The 22,982-nt window shown below is 51.2% G+C and overlaps 7 protein-coding genes across 7 annotated transcripts; 5 read left to right on the top strand and 2 right to left on the bottom strand.

Moving 5' to 3' along the window:
* Window positions 1–753: 753 nt before the first annotated feature.
* BKA67DRAFT_681555 (uncharacterized protein) lies at window positions 754–4,271 on the top strand (the record flags this gene model as incomplete). Its single annotated transcript, XM_046108921.1, has 2 exons — window positions 754–855; window positions 912–4,271. The coding sequence occupies 2 exons, from the start codon at window positions 754–756 to the stop codon at window positions 3,789–3,791; spliced, it is 2,982 nt and encodes a 993-aa protein (XP_045954961.1). The 3' UTR covers window positions 3,792–4,271.
* Window positions 4,272–4,303: 32 nt separating this feature from the next.
* BKA67DRAFT_648488 (uncharacterized protein) lies at window positions 4,304–6,200 on the top strand. Its single transcript, XM_046105987.1, has 4 exons — window positions 4,304–4,765; window positions 5,212–5,374; window positions 5,725–5,789; window positions 5,834–6,200. The coding sequence occupies exons 1-4, from the start codon at window positions 4,510–4,512 to the stop codon at window positions 6,061–6,063; spliced, it is 714 nt and encodes a 237-aa protein (XP_045954960.1). The 5' UTR covers window positions 4,304–4,509; the 3' UTR covers window positions 6,064–6,200.
* Window positions 6,201–7,720: 1,520 nt separating this feature from the next.
* Window positions 7,721–9,055, top strand: BKA67DRAFT_522109 (glycoside hydrolase family 6 protein; the record flags this gene model as incomplete). Its single annotated transcript, XM_046098346.1, has 3 exons — window positions 7,721–8,144; window positions 8,203–8,668; window positions 8,776–9,055. The coding sequence occupies 3 exons, from the start codon at window positions 7,721–7,723 to the stop codon at window positions 9,053–9,055; spliced, it is 1,170 nt and encodes a 389-aa protein (XP_045954959.1).
* A 97-nt stretch (window positions 9,056–9,152) lies between these two features.
* BKA67DRAFT_574837 (DNA replication regulator SLD3-domain-containing protein) lies at window positions 9,153–12,716 on the bottom strand. The gene is made up of 4 exons (XM_046103452.1): window positions 12,291–12,716; window positions 11,517–12,230; window positions 10,734–11,470; window positions 9,153–10,663 (listed from the first exon to the last, which is right to left on the bottom strand). The coding sequence occupies exons 1-4, from the start codon at window positions 12,471–12,473 to the stop codon at window positions 9,451–9,453; spliced, it is 2,847 nt and encodes a 948-aa protein (XP_045954958.1). The 5' UTR covers window positions 12,474–12,716; the 3' UTR covers window positions 9,153–9,450.
* Window positions 12,717–14,090: 1,374 nt separating this feature from the next.
* BKA67DRAFT_521885 (uncharacterized protein) lies at window positions 14,091–18,184 on the top strand (the record flags this gene model as incomplete). Its single annotated transcript, XM_046098323.1, has 2 exons — window positions 14,091–17,577; window positions 17,646–18,184. The coding sequence occupies 2 exons, from the start codon at window positions 14,091–14,093 to the stop codon at window positions 18,182–18,184; spliced, it is 4,026 nt and encodes a 1,341-aa protein (XP_045954957.1).
* Window positions 18,185–19,167: 983 nt separating this feature from the next.
* Window positions 19,168–20,355, top strand: BKA67DRAFT_364252 (uncharacterized protein). The gene has a single exon (XM_046096444.1). It carries the CDS (start codon window positions 19,313–19,315, stop codon window positions 20,126–20,128), a length of 816 nt encoding a protein of 271 aa, XP_045954956.1. The 5' UTR covers window positions 19,168–19,312; the 3' UTR covers window positions 20,129–20,355.
* Window positions 20,356–20,581: 226 nt separating this feature from the next.
* BKA67DRAFT_522557 (P-loop containing nucleoside triphosphate hydrolase protein) lies at window positions 20,582–22,254 on the bottom strand (the record flags this gene model as incomplete). Its single annotated transcript, XM_046098381.1, has 2 exons — window positions 20,582–22,158; window positions 22,227–22,254. 2 exons carry the CDS (start codon window positions 22,252–22,254, stop codon window positions 20,582–20,584), a joined length of 1,605 nt encoding a protein of 534 aa, XP_045954955.1.
* Window positions 22,255–22,982: the final 728 nt, after the last annotated feature.

The following is a 22,982-nucleotide window of genomic DNA, read 5'->3' as shown; positions in this document are numbered from 1 at the left end:
TACCTTGCAGGGAAAGATGCACGATCCCTGCTAAAAACTTCGTCATCTCTCGTGTCCTTGTCTCTGCCAGATAGAGAAACATGTCCCTCCTCCCATAGTCGTCTCTGGTCGAAAATGCTTCTCGGAGAACCAGTCGTCGAATCTCCTCCCCCGAAACTCTGAATATTCTTTCTTTTCCCGCTGCTCACTCACCTCGTGCGCAGCTACCACTAGGGATCACAGGCACACGCATCGAGTTCGGGCCTCAGATTGTCCCCCGGTCTATTCCTCATCCACGCTCGTTTATTCCAGGCGCCACTGTATCGGCACTCATTCCGGCCCCTATACCTACAGCCTACAACCTACGACGGTGCCCTCACTCGCATCGCATTATCCCCTGCTCGTTGACCCAACTCAGACACCGAGCGAGCAAGCGAGCAGACAAGCAAGCAGACTCTGCTTGAGATTCGACGGTTCTGACGAAGCTGATTGTTCCGTTGGTCCTCGGTATCTTTGTGCACGACCACCACTAAAGCCCGCCCGCCCTTGCCGCTATTGACCGGCGCGCCTTTGTGCAAATATTGCAGACAGACGTTGCGGTCTTGAGTGCGAGCCCATTGTCTCGTCGCCAAAGCTTTCTCCTCACCAACTCGGACATCACTATTCGAAGTACACAACTACACATGCTGGCCCACTAGATTTGACGTATTCGCGAAGCCGAGACGAACCCCAAGATACGCAGACGCTCTCGACGTGCTACAACGAACCCTCATGATGGGGTCAGGGTGGAATCCTGTACCGTCTCTCGTATCACGAGATGATGCTGGTACAGAACTGTTGGCATTGCTGAACGATCCCTTCAAGCAAGACGTAAGTGTCCAGAAATGAACTCTCAATCAAAGGGAGCCACAAACTTACACGGGACAATATAGCTTGCAGATGGAGCTATTTGGTCCGCCTTGGGATCTTCATTGGGCATCACAGCTGCCATAGCACTTCTCTTTTCCTTCGTTCGTCCTTACAATACAGTCGTTTACGCCCCAAAATTAAAACATTCCGACGAGAAACATGCGCCTCCCGCCATAGGAAAGGGTATATTTGCCTGGGTAAAACCGTTATGGAACACCTCGGAGCAAGACGTAATCGGGCACGCCGGTCTGGATGCGGCTGTTTTCCTGCGATTTGCGAGGATGTGCCGCAATATTTTCCTGGTTTTAGCCATTCTCGGCTGCTCCATTCTCATACCTGTCAACTGGACTCAAAACAGCAATACATCTGGCAATCAGAAGTGGTTCAAACACATTACACCTCTCGAGGTCTGGAACGACGCTCAATGGTCTCAGGTCGTCATGGCATACCTAGCCAACCTCACCATCTGCGGCTTCCTGTGGTGGAATTATAGGAAAGTTGTCACGCTACGCCGTCAATACTTTGACAGTGAAGAGTACCAGTATAGTCTCCATGCCAGGACTCTCATGCTCAACGATATCCCCAAGAACATGGGCTCCGACGAGGGTATCGCCAGATTGATCGACCAATACATTCCGAAGTCGTCATTTGCCAGGACGGCCATTGCCCGGAATGTCAAGGTTCTCCCCGATATCATTGCGCAACATGATCGGACGGTCAGAAAACTCGAGGCCGTCTTGGCCAAATACCTGAAAGACCCCAAGAACCTACCCGCTGCACGCCCCATGTGCAAACCCTCCAAAAAGGATCCATCCTACGGAACTTACCCGAAAGGCCAAAAGGTCGATGCTATCGAATATCTAACTCAACGTATCAAAGATCTTGAAGTCGAAATCAAGGAGGTACGCACCACACTCGACAAACGAAACACCCTTCCATACGGTTTTGCAAGTTATGACGACATTGCCGAAACCCACGCCATCGCTCATGCACTCCGCAACAGAAAACCCAAGGGAACAACCATATCCCTCGCCCCACGACCAAACGACATCATTTGGGACAACATGCCCATGAGTCCGTCAGCCAGGAGCTGGAGCAGAATATGGAATAACATCTGGGTGACTGTTCTTACCCTCATCTGGGTTGTGCCAAACGCCTTTATAGCCATATTTTTGGTCAATCTTAGCAATCTTGGCCTTGTGTGGGACACTTTCCAGAAAACGTTGGCTGCCGACACCACCTTTTGGTCAATTGTTCAAGGTATCGCTTCGCCTGCGATTACCTCGCTCACTTACCTTTTTCTCCCCATCATCTTTCGACGCTTGTCTCTCAGGGCAGGAGATAGAACCAAAACATCACGGGAACGCCACGTGTTGGCGAAACTGTATTCGTTCTTCGTATTCAACAACTTGATCGTTTTTTCCATTTTCAGCACTCTATGGTCTTTCGTTTCGGCCGTTGTAGCTGATACGGAGAAGAATGGAGATGCCTGGCAGGCCATTCTCAAACAGGATCCCGCATCAGCTCTCTTCATTGCTTTGTGTAATATATCTCCATATTGGGTCACATACTTGTTGCAGCGCCAGATGGGTGTTGCTACTGATCTTGCACAACTTTGGAAGCTGACCTGGAGTTTCTTTCAACGAAAATTGGGCAGTCCAACACCGAGAGAGCTGATTGAGCTGACTGCACCACCTCCTTTCGAATACGCCATGTACTACAACTACTTCCTTTTCTACTCGACAATTGCTATGCTCTATGGATGCCTGCAGCCCCTGGTATTCCCAGCCGCTGCTCTGTACTTCGCCGTCGATGTATGTTTAAGGAAGTACCTGCTGCTTTATATTTTCGTCACCAAAACAGAGTCGGGAGGCATGTTTTGGAGGGCCTTGTTCAACCGATTCGTATTTGCCACCATACTTGGAAATCTTATCGTTTTCCTCACGGTCTGGGTTCGCGGTTTGGGAACGCACATCCAAGCATTTGCTGTTGTCCCTCTGCCATTTATCATGATTGCCTTCAAGATCTACTGTTCGAGGGTCTTTGACAACCAGATTCACTACTACGCTGTTCGAAACGTTGCGCGAGACCCGGAGTATGAAAGGGGCAAGGACCCACTCCGATCTGACCGCTTAGCGGTCCGCTTTGGCCATCCTGCCTTGTACAAGCCGCTCATCACTCCCATGGTACACGCGAAGGCTCAAAACGTACTTCCTTCGATTTACAGAGGTCGTATATCAGATGGGCGAGAAGCCTACTCGGGAGATACCATGTCCACGTCTGGCTACAGCGATGCGTATATCTTGAATCCTATGGACAAGTCTGGGAAAGCAAGATCAGCTATGCCAGGCTTTGAAATTGTGCCCGAAGGAAAGATGGATTTTGAATACTATAAAAACCGCCCCGAGTTTGCATCTGAGCATGGTGGCGGCGAAATCTATGGTCGCGCAGCTGATATGGTCCGGCCAGGCACACCCGGAAGCATGTGGAATGGTAGCGAGCCGTCGTCAAGACCTGCTAGTCCCAGCCTTGCGAACGTCCCGCGAACCGCTAGCCCTGCACCGGGGCGCTCATACTCGTCATTCTCACCACAACTTGGTAACTCTAATCCTTACGCCGCTCCACCGGAAATCAGCCGCACGCGAAGCCCCTTCTACGCGCAGGGCAATGATAGTGGGTCAAACCTCGTCAGCAATGCAGCGGCGATGCCCATGACAACCCCCGGCTCTGGCTCAAGAGAAGCCAGCCTGGATGTGTCGGCCGTTCGTGCTCCTGGAGGCGCCGGAATGCTGGGAGGTGGTCCTCGTGGGTATGGTAACCTGCCGCAGGACGAGAACATGTCGCCAGATCATGACCCCATGGCCTACGACTACTTCCGCAGTTCTAGGACAAGAAGGTCGTAGAGTACCATGAGGTATAACTGAAGCATACTGGGAGAAATATGGCTTCTAATGCTAAGTGAACATTGTATACCACAAGTACGGATATGTCTAACCTTTTTATTTTATTTTATTTTTTGGCTTGAGGTGCATCGATTCGGCGTTCGTGGCGAAATAGCGCCTTGATGATGGCTGCTCATTACGATTTGAAATGGAAAAGGGAAAGAAGGTGCTCATAGAAAGCAAATGCGTTATCATTGGCCATAGAGGATCAAAAGGAGCGTACCTCCTTGCTGGATCAAAATGCAGTCCCAGATAGGGTTGTAAGTTGGGAGATTAAAACTTGTAATAATCCTGGAGCAAGGCTGGCGGCGCTTCGGGGAGTACATAGTAACGTTCGATATTATCAAAGATGCCTGTACATCTAGGCAATTGACTTGCTCAACCCTCTGCGTATAACTTTCGCTGCATGATTCTATGCTTCGCGCAATCTGTTATGCTTCCATTCTCTGCAACGTTGAAAAGTAGACAGAAAACGAGAAATTTGTCGCAAGGTGATCCAACGGCCTGATATTATTTCCTAATCACTGTTTCTCGTTTGCCGAGTATAAATCTCCCCACCTCGTCTCGAAATTGGTACGGGGCCCTTTCCATTGCTTTACTCTCATCAAACACTTGCTTTCATAGCCACAACAAACAGCAACGCGAAAGATCAGGTTCAAGCGAGCACAAATATCACGACATGCCGTTCAATCCCTATTTCTGGCCCTACCCGCCCATCTCGTGGTCCTACGACGGCCATTGGAGGTGGCATAGCCATTACAGGAACTGGGTCTGGGATGATTATGATAGCGGCAGCGATAGCGACAGCGGTAGTGAGAGCTCATATTGCTCAACCTGCTATAGTAGTGAGAGCAGCGACAGTGGATGGCCCGGTTGGGGATACAGCGGTGGGGATAGCAGTAGGACACGCCATGGTTTCCCTCCACCGCCTTTGGGTATGATGTGGTAGTGGTGTTGCAGGTCTATCTCAAAAACAATGAAGAAGCAGAAATTTTGCATAGGGTTTGCCCGAGCCGAGCCTTTCTCGATATCATATTGCTAAATATGAAGTACGTATCAGCTACCAGGAGATATCGCACCGCTGCTTCTTCGCTCGGAGAACGGCCCGTTGGATGGCGTGCAGGTCGGACCTTATGCAATACGACCTGTGATACAAGCCGTAGCAGAGGTACAAAACATCAATAACTAATTATTCGAGAAGTTGTGCTGCAGCAACCTAGAGTATCTTTGCGAACGAAATCAACGCTCAACTTCTTGACGGTCTCTCTTAACGTCTGGGTCAACAATAACCCCTCAGAAATGTTTGCCTTAACTTTGGTTGCATATTTACCCACTGGATCTGGTGTTCTTGTCTTGTACAATCTATGGCTAACTACTGTAGCCACGCACAACAACACAACTCACGATGTCTCGCTGCAGGCAATCTTGTTCGACCCTTATCCGAAATATATTGCGGTTTCGGACGACTCCACCCGTGAGCTCATCAACAAAGACAAGATCAACTTGAAAGATGTCAGCACTGAGACCCTGGAAGCTTTCAAGCCGTGGGTATCTACAGGGAAGATACCCGTCGGATGCTTACACATGAACATCGACGACAACAATATCGATGATGACACAGCCGAAAATTTGCCTGCTTCTGTTCTCGCAGCGGTGGCATCAGCACCATCCTGATTGGAAATTGCCGAGTACGGTCGAGATAGACTTTACGAATTCACAGGTGCTCATTGAGTTTTGGCTTCGCTCCTGGATGTCTATCTGATCAGCAAGAAGTATAAAGTGCCTAAATTTTGCATGGCTACATTACTCGGGACTCAGTGATTCGCTTTGAGGACTCTAAACTCGACCGACCAACACTTCATGAAGAAAGGCCCTGCAGAACTCCCGATGGCAGATCGCTTGATCCAATAGTGAACTTGGGGCGCTTTCTTCAATGCGGCATTCAAGGAAAACCGAAAGGTATGTTAACCTTCCCCCGTTGTTTTTGATCAAAATCCTGCAAGTCAGTAAGGTTCGTGGTGACGAGGTCATCAACTCTCACGATCCTGAATATGACGTCAATACCAAGGACCCTGATCTTTGGTGGTGCGAGTACCATGATCATGCAACTCGGGAGGAAAAAGAGGAGTATCAGGAGGGCTTTTTGGACAACATTAATGGTCAAAATCCAAAGACATGCGCGGCAGCGAGAGTACCAAAGCTGAAGAAGGGAATGCGAAAAGCCAAGAGCTAGTGATTAAAGTCGACCGAAAGGGCAAGGATCAGGACATGGCTGCTATCATGTGCGTTCAAAGGACCGTTGCACTCAAAGAGTTTCCACACTCCTGGTCAGAAGGAAGAATTCACGCATATGCGTAGCTGTGATGAGGGTTCAAAATATGGCTATTAAGGCACTGCCTGCTGCTAAGTATAGACACTGGATGCGGATACCAGTGAACTCTGCGTGAAAATGGAACGCGATGATGTCAAATGCTCTTAGACGCCGATTGTTACATGTGGCTAGTCTGCTGGATCTCACACGGAACGGCAAGAAATATTCGCTAGCTTGGTATGACAAAAGTAGAGAACACAATTCTCTTGCTTCTCGCAATTATCAGTGTCCGAGTAAGTCCGCACATGGTATCTAACAACTCACTTCATCATGCGCCCTCACGATTATGAAGCATTTTATACTTATTCGAATTGTATGCAAGGTTATTATGCATTACATGAAAACTTTCAAGTCTAAACTATGAGTCTCTTTCTTTCTCTTTATTTTATGTCCAGAGTTGTGCATTATTCGTTTTTGCTACTCTATATAGAGAAATGCCAATGTTCGACAGTGACCCAATACATAAAGGCTTCCGGGACCGCAGAGTCCTGGCAGTTTAAACCCAGCCAAGGCTCAACACCAGCTACCCCGTACGGAGTATAGGCAAGCAGAAATCGAATGACGACGCGTCTCTGCATTCAGGCACGAAATAAAGTCTTGGCAAGCCACTAAAAGCGCATCACTCGGTAGTTGCCCTTTGGGGATGCGGAGGGTCGCAGGCCCATGTAAGAGGTAAAAGATCGACGTCATCTCTCTGAAACGGCTGCCAAGACCAGCGATCCGGGGCAGACTGCCGCCGTTTATACTGAGCCGCATCGGTTGACCCCACTGGTGCCGGGATGCGGCTTGGCTCTTATTGCAGGAGGATGGGGATTGAAGGACTTATTTCGCCGCGTGCGCTCCGCGCCTTTGCACCTGGTGGCATGATCGGACCCTGGGAAGCGCTTTCGGCAGCCGGGCCGCTGTTCAACTCTGCGAGACCTCCTGGCATCATCTGGCATCATCAACCTCGAGGACAGTTTGCTTCAAGGTTTGATTACAGGTGCCCCTTGACATTACCGAGAGCCGCTCAGCGCGTACAATATGTAGTGGTCAGTGATTGTATGTAGGCCAGGTACCTCAACCCCACGTCCCATGTAGTTGAGTAGGAAAAAGAGATAAGGGCACGAGAGAAGCTCGGCAGAGTTTCACCAAATTATGTGTTATTACATGTGATATCCTAACATTTCTAAATGCAGGCTACCACAAAATCTGCTTTCATCGACCTTCGGAGCTAACAATTTACACCCCTACAAGGTATATGCAGTCACGGGATGCTGGATGGCGATGGCATGGCATGGTATGGCATGGCATGTCGACCTAAGATCGAGCTAGCGGAACGTGGTTCCTGTTCCTGAACGTAGATCAGATGGCAGAATGTAGATCTCGGAGGGAGGAACAAAATGCTACACGAGGAACTGATGCCCCTGCGTTACCATTTGGCGCATATAAGAACTGTATCCCAGGGCCGTTGTTGAGATTTGAGATACGACACTCACCCAGCCACCTTCTTCTCGACGACATTCCTTCAGAAATCACAATGAAGTCGACTTTCACTTCGCTCCTGGCGCTGGCCGCCGTGGCCACCGCTCTGCCATCTCAGATGCAGAAGCGCGCATGCACTTCGGCTGTCACCCTGGATGCCAGCACCAACATCTTCGAGTCATACACACTGCACGCCAACTCCTTCTACAGAGCCGAGGTCGAGGCTGCCGCTGCCGCCATCACTGACAGCGCCTTGGCTGCCAAGGCCCTCGAGGTCGCTGACGTTGGTACATTCTTGTGGCTCGACTCCATCGCCAACATCGAGAAGTTGACCACGGAGCTTGCCGCTGGCGTTCCTTGCGAGAACGTCTTGGGTCTCGTCATCTACGATTTGCCTGGCCGTGACTGTGCCGCCAAGGCATCCAACGGTGAACTGGCTGTTGGCGAGCTCGACACCTACAAGACCCAATACATTGACCGTCAGTCACGATTGCCCTACCTCTACATCCGTACCCACCAGCTAACATGTCATGATAGCCATCGTCGAAATCATCAACGCCAACCCCAACACCGCCTTTGCCTTGGTTATCGAGCCTGACTCCCTGCCTAACTTGGTGACCAACAGTGACCTCACCACATGCCAGAACTCGGCCGCCGGCTACCGCGAGGGCGTCGCCTACGCCCTGAAGAGCCTGAACCTGCCCAACGTGGTGCAGTACCTCGATGCGGGCCACGGCGGCTGGCTGGGCTGGGACGCGAACCTGACGCCCGGCGCGAAGGAGCTCGCCAGTGCCTACACGAGCGCCGGCTCGCCCAGCCAGTTCCGCGGCATCTCCACCAACGTCGCCGGCTGGAACTCCTGGGACGCCGAGCCCGGCGAGTTCGCCAACGACGCCGACGGCCAGTACAACAAGGCCCAGAACGAGGAGAAGTACGTCACCCTCTTCGGCGCTGCTCTGGCTACGGCCGGCATGCCCAACCACGCAATCGTCGACACTGGCCGGTAAGTGATTATCCCACGGCTTCTTTATTATTTCTTAGCGGAACCGCCCCCTCCGCCTCCCCACTCAATATTTTTTTTTATAAACAAAATTCTAACGCCTTTTACAGAAACGGTGTGCAAGGCCTCCGTGACGCGTGGGGTGACTGGTGCAACGTCGACGGCGCCGGGTTCGGCGTGCGGCCGACCGCGGACACTGGTGCCGAGCTCGCCGACGCGTTCGTGTGGGTCAAGCCCGGCGGCGAGTCCGACGGGACCAGCGACTCGAGCGCAACACGGTACGACTCGTTCTGCGGCCTCAGCGATGCCTTCCAGCCTTCCCCCGAGGCGGGAACCTGGAACCAGGCTTACTTCGAGATGCTGCTCGAGAACGCCAACCCGGCCTTCTAGACGGGCCAGAAGAAGAGCGTGGCTGGAAAGAGAGAGAGAGAGAGAAAGGAAAATCGAGAAGAGGCAGCCGATGATATGGTGTACATAAGTGAAAACGTACTTGTTCTTGTATATATTTCCCCACCACAAATTCAACAAATTTCCTCAGAGACGCAGGCTCTTGAATTATAGACCAATATCTTCATTACCACCTGTTTACCAATGCTCAAATGCTATGCCGGTAAAAATCTATCGAAATGTGTAAACGCCTATCCCATGCAGTCATCCATCATATCTCATCACGTTCTCAACCAGAGTGACCGAGAAATAGCTTTTTCGACCTTTTGATCCAAACAAGCTACTTGCATTTTCCAGTTTGCGTCATTCGGACATGAGCAAGAGCATTGAAGCACATGTCAGTTAAGATCATCATAGTCGTCATCCCACCCCAGTCTCTCATAAATCGATAGCCGCCTGGCTGCTGATTCCTTCTCTTGAACTAGCTTAGGTTGTGCTGGAGTAGCAACAACATTATTAACAGTTCGTTTTTTAACAGGTGTGACGGTAACAAAGCCTTCTAGCGAGCCTGGTCTGTTCAGAGACTGTTTCTTCAATGGTGTCTCAGCAACCCCGCCGTGTGGCGATGAAGGCATCCCGATTCCACTATCTCGATATTTAAGTGTACTATTCGGGACAGCCAAGAATCGCCGTGTCGCGACAGGAGAAGAAGCAAGAACAAACCCATCGTCAGGCTCAGGTGCCGAGACGAAACTGCGCTTTAAGAAGGGCCTTGCCGGTGTCGCATCAATCAGCTCTGTAGGCCTACTCATTGTCGGTAGTGCTGGCGATGATTCTGCTATCATGAAAGCAGCATCAGCCTTGCGCTTCCTTGGCGCAGACGACGGTACAGCCCGTGACGACGATGAGACATTTCCTTGCTCGATCGACTCGTGCATGTTGTCCATTGTTGGTTGACTGTTGGCTTCTTTTGCAAGAGCGTTCCTGAAACGGGGTCCAGCCGGAGTCGCCTTGATGATGCTATGAGTTCCCAGGTGCTCGGTTGGTTTTCTGGATTTCTTGAGTTGTGATAAGCTTGTCGTCACCTTTCGCTGATCAGCCTCTGCCATCGCCTTGCTCACTACCACTTCTCTGTTGGGCTTTCTCAGGCTCGAAATGGCCTCTTGCAATTCTGCTTGGATATCGGCCTCTCTTTGAGCCTTTGTTTCTTGGCTGGTGCGCCTAGAAGCACCAAAAGAACTCGAGAAAACGTCTTGAATGGCACTGGCATCTTTTGCGTCTTTATTCGGCAGACTTGCAAGGGATGATGTGTCGCTGATTTCTCGTTTCAACATTGGCACAGGCGTGGTAGCAGATCTCATCAGCGCGATCATACTACCTGGGCCACGAGAAATACTTCGTCGATGACGCTCCGTTTCCTTGGACAAAACACGCTCAAGAGTTCGGGTTGGCTTCGATGTGCTTGGTCGCTTAGTCAAGGCACCTGGTCTCGCCTTAGGCTTAGCCATCGGCTCAGCTGCCTTGGGCTTCGACTTTTGAGGCGAGGGCATTACTGGTCCTCCCAGTTTTCTATTCAAGGCGTCGCATTGTTCGGGGAGCCTTGACGAAAAACTACATCACCATGTTAGTCAAACAAGCTTAAACTGCTAAGCTGTGGTGTTGGCAACTTGAATTGGCTTACAATGGCACAATAATTTCAACGCAGAAGTCCTTTAGGGGGTCGCTATGTGACCCGTGAGGCTTCTGCGCTGCGTCGGATATGCCAGACTGGGAGTCATCCAATATCTTGATTTCATCAAGGGATGTGGATTGCCAGATACTTAGTCGGTCTGCATGCACGTCCAATAGTACCGGAAAATTGTGCTTGTTGCGTTTCTTGACTGCTGTCTCTTTAGCAGCATCCGGAACAGACTCGTCTTTGGGAAGGTCCGGGAGTTGTGAGTCCTCGGCCCCGGCAGGAGATTTCACTGGCTCTAGTGCCAAAATCTCCAAAATTAGGATCATTTGCAGCTGTGTTTCCCTCGACCGCAGGCGTGAGATTTGTAACCTGGTTTCTTGCGGATTTTCCGTTGTCACAGAATCGTTATCTCGTGGCTGTGGTTTGCGAACGTCCCACCATTTCCGAACATGTTCATTTTCAGTGGGGTATAAGCCATCCTTTCCCAGTTTTAGCTTCTTCGTCTTCCTCTTCTTGACCTTGGTGGCTTGTTCATCTGCCGAATCTGCGACATGAGTTTTCATTTTCGCGATGATGTCAGGCACCGATTCACGGTACTTCTTATCTATCTGAACGGTTGTCAAGATGAGACCTTTGAGGAAATCGATCAGTTCATTCGTATTCAGGTTAGATTCGCAGTCAAGGTGAAAGGCTGCTCGCGCTCGAGATAATGGCCCTTTAGCGAAGTATGCCAGAGATCCCTATAAATGTTAGCGCAAGGCGAACGTCAAAACGGAAAAGACTTGCCATCGAATGATAAAGCGCCTCAAGATAATGAGTTCGAACATTCTCGAATATGTCATCAGCGATGCGTGATGGCGCAGACTGTTCAGGGGCTAGCGTATTGACCAATGTCGCGGTTCTTTCTTCTGTCTGGATACTACCTGCGTCTGCCAACGGCTCAGCTGGCTTCGTAGTCTGATATGCTGTTTCTTCCCCAAGACCCATGGACGCTTGGCTCCCCTCGGCATCCTGAGACTGTAGAGAGATAGATTGCGATCTTGCTGGTCGCTTGACCAACGACTGAATGGCTTCCATGGCAAGCCTCCTTTTCTTGTTCTCGCTGTGGAGTTGAGGTGTTGTGGAGGCTTCCGGTTGGGCATGGCCGATAAGAGTGGCGCGTGCTTTGAGCAGCCGTGTATATGCTACTGTGGCATGGCTACTGAGTTGGATAAGATCTACCCAATTTCCCAGCCTACACAAAGTATATAGACCGCCATTCTGGCGCTCTATTGCATATGGTGTCTTGTTTGTCTCCATGCGGGCGATGAGCACAACAGGACGGTTGCCCATACGGCTTTCGAGATCCAGGATCTTGATGGTTGATTCATACTGACGGGCATGCTCGAAATCTCCAGAAGGAGTTGCAAGGTCTAGATGTGAAAGAGGTAAATGTTCCCTTGGGAGCAGCATCAATGGCTGCAGGCTGCGGGGCTTGATAGAGAGCTTTGATGGATATGGCTGCAAGGCGTCAGTTACTTGCGGGGCTTCTTGTGCAAGGACTGGGAGATGAATGAATACCTTGACAACAATTGAAGTCTTGAGCAAATCGTCCATCGCATAAGTATCATGTTTGCGCGCTGTGCCTGAGCTGGTTGGGGTAGAGACATGTTCGTAGTTCAGGCAATTATCTGACGAGGGTGCCAAGGCATTGACCCGTGAGAATTGACGCGACGCGTCTGAACTGGAGGCCTTGGAGGACATAGAAGACTAATGCGAAAACCCCTCCTCCTCTTCTATCATTGCATGCCGGGATAACAGAAGTTGAGACAAGATTGCAACCCAGTCCCAGATAGCCATGCGTAGAACAAGCACGCACATACACACACACACAAAAAGACTGTATATACAATGCGGAACCAATTGCATGTAAGTGGAAAACAAAGATGCTGTCAAGGTCAGTAGAGGCTGCCCGTGTTCCGCACATGTGTCGTCCCGCGTTTACTTTTACGGGCCCTAAGGTTGCTCTTTTACATGGCGTCACGCGTCAAAACTGCGATTTCTCAGGTACAGGCACTAGGTTAGGTGCTCCGTGGCTCCGTACTCAGCAGGCGTTTAACGGTTGCCATGCACAGACCAACTGCTGGTCATGCATTGCTGGCACGGGAGAAGAAGCTCTTCGCGGTCATTCTGGGCATGAAACCTGTCCGTCAGCAAATTGCAGCTAATCATAGGAAGCAGAACTTTCCCACACGAACAAGGAAGCTCCTGTATACACAAGTGAGACGGCATTGGTCGAGGTTAATCCACTGGGACCTCACACAAAGATTGAAGAATCTGGAGTCTGCCCACAATGGGGGTATGTATGTATGTACATACATATCTTCCGAGGCCTCGGAGACCAGGTCCCGCTTGAGACGTTGCCGCAATCTCCAGATGGGCTGTGAAGACTATGTATGATTCCTGTCGCATTGACTCTCGGGAACTGTACAGATTCGACATCAATCGCGTTTCCTTGTTTATTTTTCCAATTTTTTCTTTATTACCCAACAGTGTTTCATTCTTGATTTTCGAACGAAGGCCCCTGCCGGATGCCTTCCCGTCTGTGCTATCTAACTTGACTTGGTCAGTAATTGGATGGTTCGGCTGGGGCGAAAATTACGGTTCCATGACCCTTGGCAGCAAAAAGTCTAGGCCCGTTCATGCTCTACAGCGCTAGAAAACCATCCCGGCTGCAGTTGCAGCCAATGATGACGAGCGGCCTCATCCCGCTTAACGCAAGCTTAACGCAACCCTCGGGCAGGCTTGGGCAGGCTTGGGCAGGCTTGGGCAGGCTTGGGCAGGCCCTTGAGCAGGCCAGCAGGTTTAGAGTCCCCAAGAACACGCCAACGTGAGCTACTGAACCGACCATGAGCCTGGAAGAGCCCGGAGATTTGCTCCTCTCTTCCCATCGTCTGATATTTTCTATCGCGATCTCGACGTGGCAAGCAACCCGATAGCGATCGGGCCCAGCTTGGAATATTGGCGCTGCGACAAGTCTTCTTTCCATTCAGCATCATTCGCTTCTGACATATAGAGTCTTGCTTTTCCTAATGGGCCACATCCGACTGCTACCGTGACGGCCTTTCTTGATTCCCCTCCTCAATTTGGAGAAAGAGCGAGGCTGCGTCAGGCGCAGACCCTTTGACCTGACTCTCACTCGCTGCATAGACTTGATATTAAGCTGAGCGTGTTTGTAATCGCCATTGCTGCGTGCACCTCGATACATCCTCCCGAAGTCGTCGCCGTTGCTCGTAGCTACCCATTAGAGACATGTCCTCCGAGACATCTCCCCGAGCTGTTCGCTTTTCCTCAGGCGAGATGGAAATGCTTGGCGAAAAGATGAATCCTCAACAGCGCCCCGTCGCAATCGCAACGGATTCCGACCTTTCAAACTCTTCAGAGGACTACACACCAGACCCGAACGATCCCGCCGAACTTGAGCGACAAGATGAGCTTGGCTCGCTGGCGAGATACGTAGATGGTGGTCTGTCAGGTTCCATGGCCTCCCTGGCCCCAAACTCGCTGGCAAACAGCCAAAGAAGCCAGCGAGATCCAGTCACCACCAACGGCACCACTCCCCGCCACTCCTCATCCAGGCCGTTGCCTCTGACCAGAACACCCTCCGGCACCTATGCGCCACAGCGGGCACCTCCAGTGCAGCCCTCCAGCATCAATACCCGATCTGGTTCTCGATCACGCCGCGCCGACGACCCGGAGAAGCAGTTTCGTAACCAGGAACCCGCCTATCTGCGCATGATACGCCATTCAGAACAACCGCCCAGCAATAGCTACTTCGGCGGCGATCCGTATACACCGAGCCTTGGCGATTATACAGATGACGAATCCGAGGGTGAGACGCCATCTTCTGAAGGTGTTTTCGACGACCGTTACAACGAGGAAACCATAATGTTTTACAACGCCGATGAGAATGACCTCCACCCCACCGAAGACGATGTCAGAGATCCTGACAATAGGGAGAGGCTGGAATGGCACGGCATGCTAGCAGCCGTCTTGACAGGAGACGTCGTGCGGCAGGAAAAGAAACGCCTGATAGGTTCTTCCGAAAAGGAGGGCGGTCTTTCGGCCCATAAAGCGGAACTCTGGGTTGGCTTGCGCTCCAAGATATGCGGCAGGTCTCTGGCCGTACAGCGACGAATGGTGGAGGAAGCACGTTCGCACTTGGAGCGGACCATTGATGAAATAACTCGTTTCGAGGTTCAGGGAGAGAGCGAGGCCGGAAAGCCTCCAATCGAGCAAATTCGGGACGTCGTTAAGAAGATCGAGAAGTGTGAGAATCTGTACCCTTCGTGGCAAGCCCTCGGCGCCGACCACAAGGCTGCTACAGCGCCTTCTTTTTTTGAAGCCTGCGATGCCGTCTTGTCCTGGTATAACACCAATGAAATGATCAACACCGAACTGGAGATTCTGAGAAATTGGGTCGGCAATGACGAACTGGATTTCCAAATGAAGAAGCAAAGGTCGCCGAGTACCAATGGGCTGAGCGACGAGACTTCCTTTCTGGATCGACTCATGAAGGAGGACGGACTCAAATCATTGCACAACGATGGCGGCAACGAGGAGGAGAAGCAGAAGATAGCAGCCAAGACCAAGACGCTCATTCGAAGAAGTATGCTCGCGGCAATATCCACCACTATCGCGAAAGCAAAAGAGACATTGATCGCCAATTCTGCAGCCTTCAAGAAGCGACATCTGCCGCCTTACATAGAGGAGATTCTCACCCTAATCAGCTTCCCGTCTCGGCTGATCGAGGAGATTATCAGGGTTCGCCTTGCATATGCTAAGAAGATGAAGGAAACAACCCAGTCAAACGTCATACTACAAGATCAGATGATCGGACAGTTCGAGATCTTGCTCCGGCTCGCCATTCGCATTAAGCAGGACATTCTAACCGTATTGCAACCACAGCCCGGCTGGCAACTGCCTCCTTGCATAGACGACTCTTTTGACCAAGTTGTTCTTGAAGCGCTGAGGTATTATTTCAAAATGCTTAACTGGAAACTGAGTCGGAACAAGAACACCTACAAAGAAGCTGATGTCCTGTTCCAGGAATGGGATTTCGCCAACATGGTCGGTGCAAACTTGCAGGGCGGAGACATCGAGGTTGCGGAACAGTTTAGCACTTTGACTTTCAAGGCACTTGCTCGTCTGAGCCAGACCTTTGAGCGTGAACTGCAGCGAAAGCCCAGGGAAGCAGCCGACGTGATGAGTAAGCGTTACAAGCAAGTCCTCGAATCCGTTCGGGTGAGGCAGAGGATGCTACAACGTTTTTCGCGCATGCTGAGTGATCATTACGAGAACGCATCCGATATGAGTATTGCTTTCGGTGCTGACGAACTGCAACACTTTTACGAACGGCTCGCTTTTAGCGGCCATATCTTTGTCGACGACATCGACGGCATACAGATCATTGCATCTCCAACACTTCTGGGACGAGATGACGAAGTGCAATCTATTCTCCGAACCTGCGTTCATGGGCCACAGCAGGATCCCGATATAACAGATCCATACGTGCTGATTCTTCGACCCGAGACACCTCTGCATTGGTTTGGTAAACGCAGCACTCAACCCCTCAACGTTGACTCGACGGATCTCAAGGTGGGACAAATGAGACTCATCGCCGATGGTTCGCAGTACAGATTAGTGAACGCACGCAAGGCTTTCCTGGACGCTGTCGATATGCATCTCGACCTTGTCGTTGAGCAACGGTCAAATTTGCACAAAGTCAACACTAGACTCATGGAGATCAGGAAAGTCGCATTCAAATTGTCCAATACCTTCATGGACAGTGTTGAGATCATCAGAAAGCAGACGAAAGGCATGAATTGTGCAGAGTTGATTCAAACCTGCTTCGTCTTCGCCACGGAGTTTGGTCAACGTTCACTGATCAGCATGGACAGCAACCGTCGTCAGATGAACAATATGAAACTCACAAAATTGGCTCTTGACTGGGTCAGCTTCATTTGTGACGATTGTGCTGTTAGCGACCGCAAGTCCTTCCGCTGGGCTGTGCCGGCACTGGAATTTGCCATGGGCATGACAAGAGGCCGCCATATTCTTGGCTTGGATCCTGCTGAGTATGCCAAGCTTCGTGCCAAAGTGTCTGGTTGCATGAGGCTTCTCATCTCCCATTTCGACATTCTCGGAGCCAAGTCCAACCAGGCAGCACAGACAGAAAAGGAACGTATCGAGGCTTTGGTCGGACAGTTTAAGAGGCTCGACAAGAACCGTATGTTTGATGACGAAGAAGCATTTAAATACATTCAGGAGCAACGTTTGGACAAGATTGCCGAGATCGACGAGTTTCAAAGGCAAACCGTTGCCGAAAGGCAAGGTGTGGGCCGTGTCCTGGAGGTATCGAACGAGGTTGATCGTTCTCTGGCCTTTTTATCGTCTTCGGCCACCAACGTTACCATGCGATGGCAGCAAGGACATTTCGTCGGCGGTGGTACTTTCGGCAATGTGTACGCAGGAATGAATTTGGACACTGGCCACCTGATGGCAGTGAAGGAGATCCGTCTTCAGGATCCCAAGCTCATTCCCACGATTGCCAGTCAGATCAAAGACGAAATGGGAGTGCTCGAGGTGCTCGACCATCCTAACGTCGTTTCATACTATGGTATTGAGGTCCACCGTGATCGTGTTTACATTTTCATGGAATTTTGCTCGGGCGGTTCCCTTGCAAACTTGCTGGAACATGGTCGAATTGAAGACGAACAAGTCACGATGGTTTATGCACTACAGCTACTTGAGGGTCTTGCCTACCTTCACGAAAGCGGCATTGCTCATCGTGACATTAAGCCAGAGAGTAAGCCTCCCCTCTCCAAACTCTTATACCCCCTTCATCTATGTGTTGAATGCTAATTATGAGCACAGATATCCTTCTTGATCACAATGGTGTCATCAAATATGTTGACTTTGGAGCCGCTAAAGTCATCGCTCGTCAAGGACGTACTCTAGTGAAATCGGCAGCAACAACACCGAACAGGTCGATGACCGGTACCCCGATGTACATGTCTCCAGAGGTTATCAAAGGCGAGAACCCTGGTAAGGCTGGGTCCGTTGACGTGTGGTCTCTAGGTTGTGTGATCCTCGAGATGGTAACGGGTCGTCGTCCATGGTCCAATTTGGATAACGAGTGGGCCATCATGTACAACATTGCCCAAGGCAACCCGCCACAACTGCCTGGACCCGATCAGCTCAGCCCCCAGGGTATTGATTTCTTGAGGAGGTGTTTTATTCGAAACCCGAAACACCGTGCTACTGCAGTCGAATTACTCCAGCATGAATGGATCATGAATATCCGCAGCCAAGTCATGGAGCCTGCTACACCAAGCGACAGTTCAGGCTCAGCACAAAGTACTCCTCACCCCAACTCGGCGAGCAGCCGTGCTGCCGCTGAGGGCTTTGCTTAGGCAGTGGAGCCTTCGCCATCAGTACACGGAAGATTAAAGCGTATCTCGCCAATTGAGGAGGAGGCGCAGGCGTTGCTCCAGGAAACTGAGCGGACTGAGTCTGACTGTATCGTCACGTGGACGAACCCTGTGCAAATCTTGGCGTCCCATTCCTCTTCAGGACAAGGGACCCCGGTAGTCGCAAACGACAGCGAAACCCAGAAAGAGCTCAACGGAGCAAACGAGGCAATGCGCAAGTACACATCAAGTCCGTCCAGTGAGAGTCCCTCCTCTAGTCTTGGGGAGGGTCACAGTGTGCACTGTACCTCATGAGTGGTGCGAGACATGCGATTTTACGAATCGAGCGAAGCATATTGGGACCAGTACTTATCATCGCAGAGGAAAACGAGCCTCTTTAAGCAAATTGTATGTCATCATTCGCACGATCGGGGCAGAAACTTGGTATACACGGTCGAGACTGCATCAGCGACGGAGTTTATCTGTTTTTTCTGGTTTGTTATTTATATGTATTTCATACTTGGAAAGACACGGCGCTGGCGATGGAAAGAACTCAAAGGGATGCAAGCGGGCGAGGTTGCCAGGTCCATTGCATGGATCACGACGAATGTACATAATGTAATCGATATTCAAACTGCGACGTAACACATTTTGAAAGCTGCGAACTTTATCTTACGTGCGTGGCAACTTTGCATACAGAGCTGAACTAAGACGATACTCTACATATCTTCTGGTTTGAGGTGCAATGTTGCTTTTCGCAGTCTATCCTCGATGACCACAAAGATTCATTGGACCGAGTGATCGAACATGTCTCTTGGCAACATATTCCTCTGGATAATCAGGAGTACATGGAAAGCAATGTTGCTTAATTGCATGCCGATAGAATCAGTCCATACTCTCTAGAGCATAGATTTCGTCGGAATGTACAAAATGAACACGCTCGTTGACCTCGGTCGTCAAGGTACTGTTAAAAAGAAATGTGGAGGTATTAACGTTAAAAGTTGGTCTAGACTAGTGAGTTTTGATTGCCTATAAAATCCAATTTCTAGTGGGGGGAAAGCATCCGTAGCGGCATCCATCATCTTACGTAGTATACAAGACCACCCAAATCCCGGCAATCATCACGGTCAAATGTCTTACGACAACTTTTTGATCGAGTCCACTATCAATAAGAGACGACAAAAAGCAAATGGGAGCTCGGCAACTATGGAATCCAGCAACGCAATTACTAGCGCACGAGGAGATACCAGCCCAAAGGAAGAAACCGCGGCAGACGACGACAACGACAACGACGACGACTATGTCTTTCCGTTCCTCAAGCTGCCACTGGAGCTCAGACTCGCGGTCTACCGCCTGCTGCTGAGACACCGGGCGCCCATCTACCACCTCCAGGATTTCAGGTTCCACCCGGCCATCCTGCGGGCCTGCCGAAGCGTGGGCGCGGAGGCCTGCGCCGTTCTGTACCAGGAGAACACGTTCGGCGTGTGCTGCTGGGTGAAATGGGGCACCACGCCGCTCGCACACATGCTGGGAATCTACCTGACCCGGGACGACGACGACGCCGACGCCGACGGCGGCAGCGGCAGCAGCAGCAGCAGCAACAACAACGACGGTGTGCGGCTGGCCCATCAGAGACTCACCACGACTCTCCCGTGGAAGGGCTTCAGGCGGTTCGAGGTGGAGATCCACCCGGGCAGGGCCATCAGGCACGCCATCGCTCCCGTCTGCGCGTACCTCGACGCGCTGCCGGAGGTGCACCACCTGGGGATCAAGATCATGCCCAGCGTGCGGTCCTCCCGTCCGGGGGCGGAGCCGGCGTACCGTGACCTCGCAGGGCTCGGAGAGCTGCGCCAGATCCGTCACGTCGTTGTCCAGGGAGCACCCGACGACGTCCGGGAAGCGCTCTGCGCCAAGATGACGACGGATCGAATTCCTCGCGACAACTGACACGGGATTACGAAATGCTGTGCCGTCATGGCCAACAGTTCGGCTTACCTCTTAAGCTGTGTGCACACATGTATGATTTACACCCACGTTTCAGCAGAGAACGGGTAGAGGGAGCTTTAATTATAGAAAGGTGTTGTATCAAGGAAATGGAAAACATTGGTAGCACACAAATGCCAATCTGACAAGGACAATAGAAATCGAGTGCAGGCACTTGTTTGATGGAGACAGAGACCGCGGCACAATGAAATGCAAGGACACCTCATCAATGACCAACTCAATTACTTATGGCGGGCAATTGGCTTCTATCATGTCTCTAGCTTTGTCATGGTCAAATTGACAGAATCATTTATTTAGCCAATGCAGCAAGGTTTTACTCCTCAACGCCGTAGTCCCTCAATGGCCGAGTATGGGAATCTCGTGACGCATTATCAAGCGCTAACAAGTATACTATGATCACTGCTCCATAGCATCATCAGCTGCTTCGGCAGCCTCGTCGTCTCCCCATAGCCCATCAAGCTTGAACTCCTTGGCCCATTCGGTAACAATCTGCTTCTGATCAGGAGCAGCACTGTGTGATGGCGTCGCAGCTGCGGCCTTGCCAGAAGTGTCCGTCGTGACGGGTAGGACAGGAGCGTTGACCCAGCCTTGAATACGACCATCCCTCCAATCGATCACCACTGTTGTGGCAGCCGACTCTATGTTGGGAATACCGCCCCTGCTAAGTCTGCCACGCTTGCGGGCAACTTGGACCAAGAAATCAGTAGTAGCGTCGCCATCGGTGGACAACAACGGTGGCAGGTCATAGACGTCCATCAACTTCTGGAGAAGATCGGGCGAGGTTGACAGCCTCTTCAATAGCAAGGTGACTGCCGGTCGGGCATCTCCGATATCTCTGGGAGGCACAGCGTTGAGGAGCACGAGGCTGGAGTGTGCCTCAGTTGAATCTTGCTTCTTCTTGGAGGACTCTCCTTCCTTTGCTGAGGCGAACACAACACCGGGCGAGTCGAGAAGCGTCAGCTTGCTGTCAATCTTGACGTTTCGAATGCTCGTGGTGACACCCGCTTCAGCACCAGCGGGACAGGCAGCGCCTCTTCCGCCCATGCGGGAAAGCAGAGCATTGATGACGGACGATTTTCCGACATTAGGATAACCGATGACACCCACGGATACTGCACGCTTGAGCTGTTTCGAGGCAGCATATGACTTGAGAGACTTCAACAGTTGAGTTGCGGTGCTCTGCACGGTCAAGTTCTTGTGGTTGAATGTCTGCGCGTTGGGGGCGGGGCCCGAGGCACGCAGGGGAATGGTCGGGAAGTATCTTCGTAGGTATGTGAGCCAGTCCTTGAGAACGGGTGGTGGAACCAGATCGATCTTGTTCAGGATCAGAATGAGACGCTTTCCGCCGCTTGCTGCTGCCATGACCTGTCGTTCGACATCTTTCGATCTTGTTCCTTCGGGATCACGGGCGTCGAGCACGTAGAGAACGACATCTGCTTGGTCGATGACCTGCTTGAAGACCTTTTCGTAGGCCCGCTTTGAGGTTGCCGGGCCTACGGGACCTTCGTCGTCGGACTCGTCGGACTCGTCATCCATCTCGCTGCCGCTCTGCAGCTCGTGGTCGTACTTCTCGGCGGCTTTCCTTGCGCTGGCAATCAGAGCTGCCATTGGGTTTGAGTTGTCGCCTTCATCGTCTTCATCCATGACATCGTCATCTCCTTCCAAGTCCTCCGCGTCGTCTCCCTCCATTTCAACCTCGTCGTCGTCTTCGTTGACTTTGCCACCCGTCTTGGCCGCCTTGGCCATTGCGCGCCGCTTCTGGGCCTCCTCTTGTTTCCTCGCTCGGGCATCCTCAATCTCTTGCAGAATCTTCTCCTTGTAGGGGAACAGATTGGGGATACCGGGATCCTTCTTTAGCTTGGACTTCCATTGTGGGTTCTTCTTGTCGTCCTTTCTCGCCTTGCGCTGCTTGGAATTAGAGGCCTTCTCGATCTTGTGTCGAAGACGAACCGTAGTTCGCTTGGACTTTGGCTCTGTGACAATCAATTAGTCGCTGGGGTTCCAGTAGCAAGCCGTAGTCTCGCATCTATGAATGACCTACTCTTGGGTTTCGTGATACTTCCGGCCATTTTGAGTCGTTAGATCAAATTGGTGCATGCACTGTTGCAATGCTTCCGATGGAGATTTCGATGTGATGGATAAGATGGTTATCGGACTGCCCCGCTGAAATATTTTTGGCGGTGGGCGATGGCAGAACTGATTGCTGTGAGTGAGTTAGACGTGGGGTCCAGAGTCCAGAGCCCAGAGCCCAGACAAAGCGCCATTCCCGGCCATTTTGCTGACTATTCGTTTGGATTGTGCTAGGTTAGGTATACATCCAGCACTACCCACACCGTGAGTCGTGCTTACATCGAGGTTTCTACCATAATAAAATTTTCGGTATTCAGTTGGTTTCGCTTCGATAGCATATTATTGGTTATACCATAATTCTACCATGAGATACAGTCTGATCCATACGGATCTGATATAAGCTGCCCCCTAGAAGCGGCTAACTGCCAGATGCATTCATCATTGGCAAGTCCGACTACGGGGCCGTCAAACCAAACAGTGACTCCATAATGGCGGAGATGCCTGATTAGGTTTCGTGCCGCTTAGTTGTCCATGGCATGTTGCAGAAGAAACGACAACTCGGATAAAAACTGCGGTTTCCTGGTTCTGCTTCCTGCAACAGGGTTCAGAGCATCCCTTGGACAAACCCCCCGCGCATCTTACTAAGAACCTTGCTGAGAATTTCACCCGGAGCCCGATCATAGTTACATCGAGCACGTGTTCGCGACTTGTATCGTCTTGTGTAGCA

Source organism: Truncatella angustata (assembly GCF_020726525.1).
Source record: "Truncatella angustata strain MPI-SDFR-AT-0073 chromosome Unknown BKA67scaffold_7, whole genome shotgun sequence".
Classification (NCBI taxonomy): Eukaryota; Fungi; Ascomycota; class Sordariomycetes; order Amphisphaeriales; family Sporocadaceae; genus Truncatella; species Truncatella angustata.
The sequence above is the reverse complement of the archived record's forward strand: the minus strand, read 5'-3'. Positions and strand labels throughout refer to the sequence as shown.